We start from the raw sequence: 868 nt of genomic DNA on the forward strand, positions 1-868 counted from the left end.
TCTTGGTGAGCTTTCCAATTCTTCAGGGTCCCTTCTTGGTGAGCTTTCCAATTCTTCAGGGTCCCTTCGTCCATGGGGAAACATAATTGTATGTTTTCTGTTTTAAAGCACAATAAGAAAAACAAATCTTTTAAGCCATCTTAATCCAAAGACATTATTTAAATTAACTTAGAAAAGTATCATATAAAACCAAGATGTTCTTATTTGAATAATGTTGATTTTCTTACTTTAGTGGATCTCAGGTAAACAACTTGTCAATTGTCAATGTAAAAAGAAGTTAAAGCAAGGTGGTTTAACTTGGACCAAGTTTGCTTACTTGAACCATTCGCTCCATGTTCTGAGTTTTATGTATTTTTTTTTTTTTTGCTGGTTCTTGATAAATGTGAGCAAATATGTAAGTTTGTATGTCATTTTCAAAGATATATACTGGTAGAAAAATAGAACACAAGCATGCTAAAAATCTGCTCCTAAGAAAATAAATATTATAAGTGACAATTTTACAGCACTGGGAATGCAGTTCAACAGTGCAGCTAGTATTTAAGAAGCCCTTGGTTCTTCCCAAGCACAACCCTACCTCTAGAGTGAAGGAAAGTCTTGGTAAATTGAGATACTGAAGATTTCAAGGGCATAAGAGCGCAACTTTAAAGCCTACCCAAGCTAGACCAGCCTGGGCTACAAAGTAAGATCCTATCTTACAAAAGTAAAACAGAAAAAGCTCAATATGGTGATGGTACATGCCTCTGATCCCAGGAACTTTAGGCCAGAGACTCACCAGTTTGAAGCCATCTTGGTTGTACAGTAATAGTTGTTTCTTCCCTATTCTAGGCCATGCCCTCCCCACTCACTTCCTATTCTCTGTCCCCTTCTA

General features: G+C 36.6%; 1 protein-coding gene across 1 annotated transcript in view; it reads right to left on the reverse strand.

Moving 5' to 3' along the window:
• Positions 1 to 93, reverse strand: part of LOC116092640 (synaptonemal complex protein 3-like) — an 8,224-nt gene extending 8,131 nt beyond the window's left edge. Inside the window, exon 1 of the mRNA XM_031373801.1 lies at positions 19 to 93. Within this exon, the coding sequence (XP_031229661.1) occupies positions 19 to 84 (66 nt within the window). The 5' untranslated portion in view covers positions 85 to 93. The remainder of the gene's footprint in view (positions 1 to 18) is intronic.
• Positions 94 to 868: the final 775 nt, after the last annotated feature.

This window comes from Mastomys coucha, chromosome X (assembly GCF_008632895.1).
Source record: "Mastomys coucha isolate ucsf_1 chromosome X, UCSF_Mcou_1, whole genome shotgun sequence".
Lineage (NCBI taxonomy): Eukaryota > Metazoa > Chordata > Mammalia > Rodentia > Muridae > Mastomys > Mastomys coucha.